Below are 1857 nucleotides of genomic sequence, written 5' to 3'. Positions count from 1 at the left end.
TTGTCTCTACCTGATACATGCCTCCTTCACATTCTTGACCAGACTCTCGATGCCCCTATTCATCCCGTGTTCCCTACTGCTGCCAGCCTTACCCTTCACTCTAACACGATCAGACTGTTTCTGAACTCTCAGTATCTCAACTTTGAGCCTCTCACTTGCCAGATTGTCCTTTACCTGAGAACAGTCTACACCAATCAACTTTTGAAAGTTTCTGTCTTGTACCATCAACATTGACTTACACCAATTTAGAACTGTAACTTTGAAACAAGGCCTATCCTTTCCCATAACGATTTTAAAATTCATAGAATTATAGGGAGCTACAGCTGTAATCAGAGCTAAGATCTTACTATTGTGTATTGCAAGATACCATCACTCACAAGTCAGAGAGCCAGTTGTAGGTGATGATTCTGTTATTATTATCCCTTCTAAATCATGTTAATGGCATTCATAAATACAATCTCCAATTCAATTGCTCTTCTACAATTACAGCATAAGACAATGTGACATGTATTGCAGTAGAAACATGATTTAAAAATGAAGTGAAAATTTACATTATATTCCCCAAATATTAATGGGCCAAGTGTTAATGGACCTTCACTGACCAGGAGCAGATGCCCTAAGAACACACTTGTGTTAAATAATTTATTCAACTTGAGGAACAATCTGATTCTTATTTTCAAATCTCTTTGCACGTGCTGCCTCAACAGCAGCTGAGCTGGAGATGAACAATAATATTCCTTTCCGGACCGTGCTTACATTGACCAGCTTTGTTCCCATCGTTTCATGGAATTCTGGATGGTGATGAAGGGATATTTCACAGTATTCAGCATCTCCTCTCTGAACTCCCTCTGTGTGACTGCGTAAATAAATGTGTTGGTGCAGGAGCTGGATAACTGAAGCATTGTCCCCATGAGATCTCCCACCCAATATCCAGCTGCTGCTCTACTATACCACCCAGTAATTCGCTGAATCGCGAGAGTTATGACACGAGTGATCCATAACAGGATAAAACTATCCGAAATGGCAAAGAGCAAAATGATGGATCTTCTTTGATTCTTAATTTCTGGATCATTTGGCTTATCCCCGTTTTGTTGTCCTCTCAGCTTCCTGCGGACTGCACTAGCCAGAAGGATGTGTCTGATGGTGACAGCATTGAGCAGAAGGATCAGGAAGAAAGGGAGCACTGGAGTTAAAATACGATCTCCCCAGTCAAAAGCTGTCCACACAGGATCGTAGAAATATTCATAGGTTATTTTGCAATAGTATGGTTCATATTTAAAATACAATGGTATTTTGTTTAATAAACTCAGTAAACTGACAGTTGTGATAATGACAGCTGCATTTCTCTCAGTGCAGAATTTTCTCTTCAGTTTCTGGAAACAAATAGCCACCATCCAGTCAAAGGTGAAGGTGACTGTGAGCCAGACTGAGCTACTTACAGCTGTGGAACCAATGACGTCTCTGATGCTACAACCAGGAGGGTAGGAGAAGAATACAATGTGTAGATATGAGCGATTCATCTTGTCCAGTATGACCTGAATAAGGACAATCAGCAGATCTGCTCCAGCCATAGCAATCAGGTACAAGTTGACACCTTTAGAAAGACCACACTTCCTTCCCGATAGTGTCACAATTGCGATTAGGTTAGCTGCAAAGGTAATCAAAAAGGTCACGCAAAATTGTACCTGAAAATATGTAAATAGCGTAAACAATAAAAAAAACAATTTTACACTTGACCTGAAATAAACATGGTGGATACATTGACCAAATGGATCAACAGTTCAGTTACTCAGTGGACAATGAGAATATAACTTTTGCAAAAATATAAGTCTATATCTTTTTTTCGGGAAGTGCAAG

The 1857-nt window shown here is 39.8% G+C and overlaps 1 protein-coding gene across 1 annotated transcript; it reads right to left on the bottom strand.

Annotated features, from left to right (window-relative positions):
• Positions 1–752: 752 nt before the first annotated feature.
• On the bottom strand, positions 753–1571 carry LOC148149036 (putative G protein-coupled receptor 139). Its single transcript, XM_087991752.1, has one exon. It carries the CDS (start codon positions 1569–1571, stop codon positions 753–755), a length of 819 nt encoding a protein of 272 aa, XP_087847878.1.
• Positions 1572–1857: the final 286 nt, after the last annotated feature.

The sequence above is a fragment of the Chiloscyllium plagiosum genome, unplaced genomic scaffold, assembly GCF_037043375.1.
Source record: "Chiloscyllium plagiosum isolate Xiang-an unplaced genomic scaffold, Cpla_swu_hap1 HiC_scaffold_10, whole genome shotgun sequence".
Lineage (NCBI taxonomy): Eukaryota > Metazoa > Chordata > Chondrichthyes > Orectolobiformes > Hemiscylliidae > Chiloscyllium > Chiloscyllium plagiosum.
This window is presented reverse-complemented; position numbering and strand designations above follow the sequence as displayed.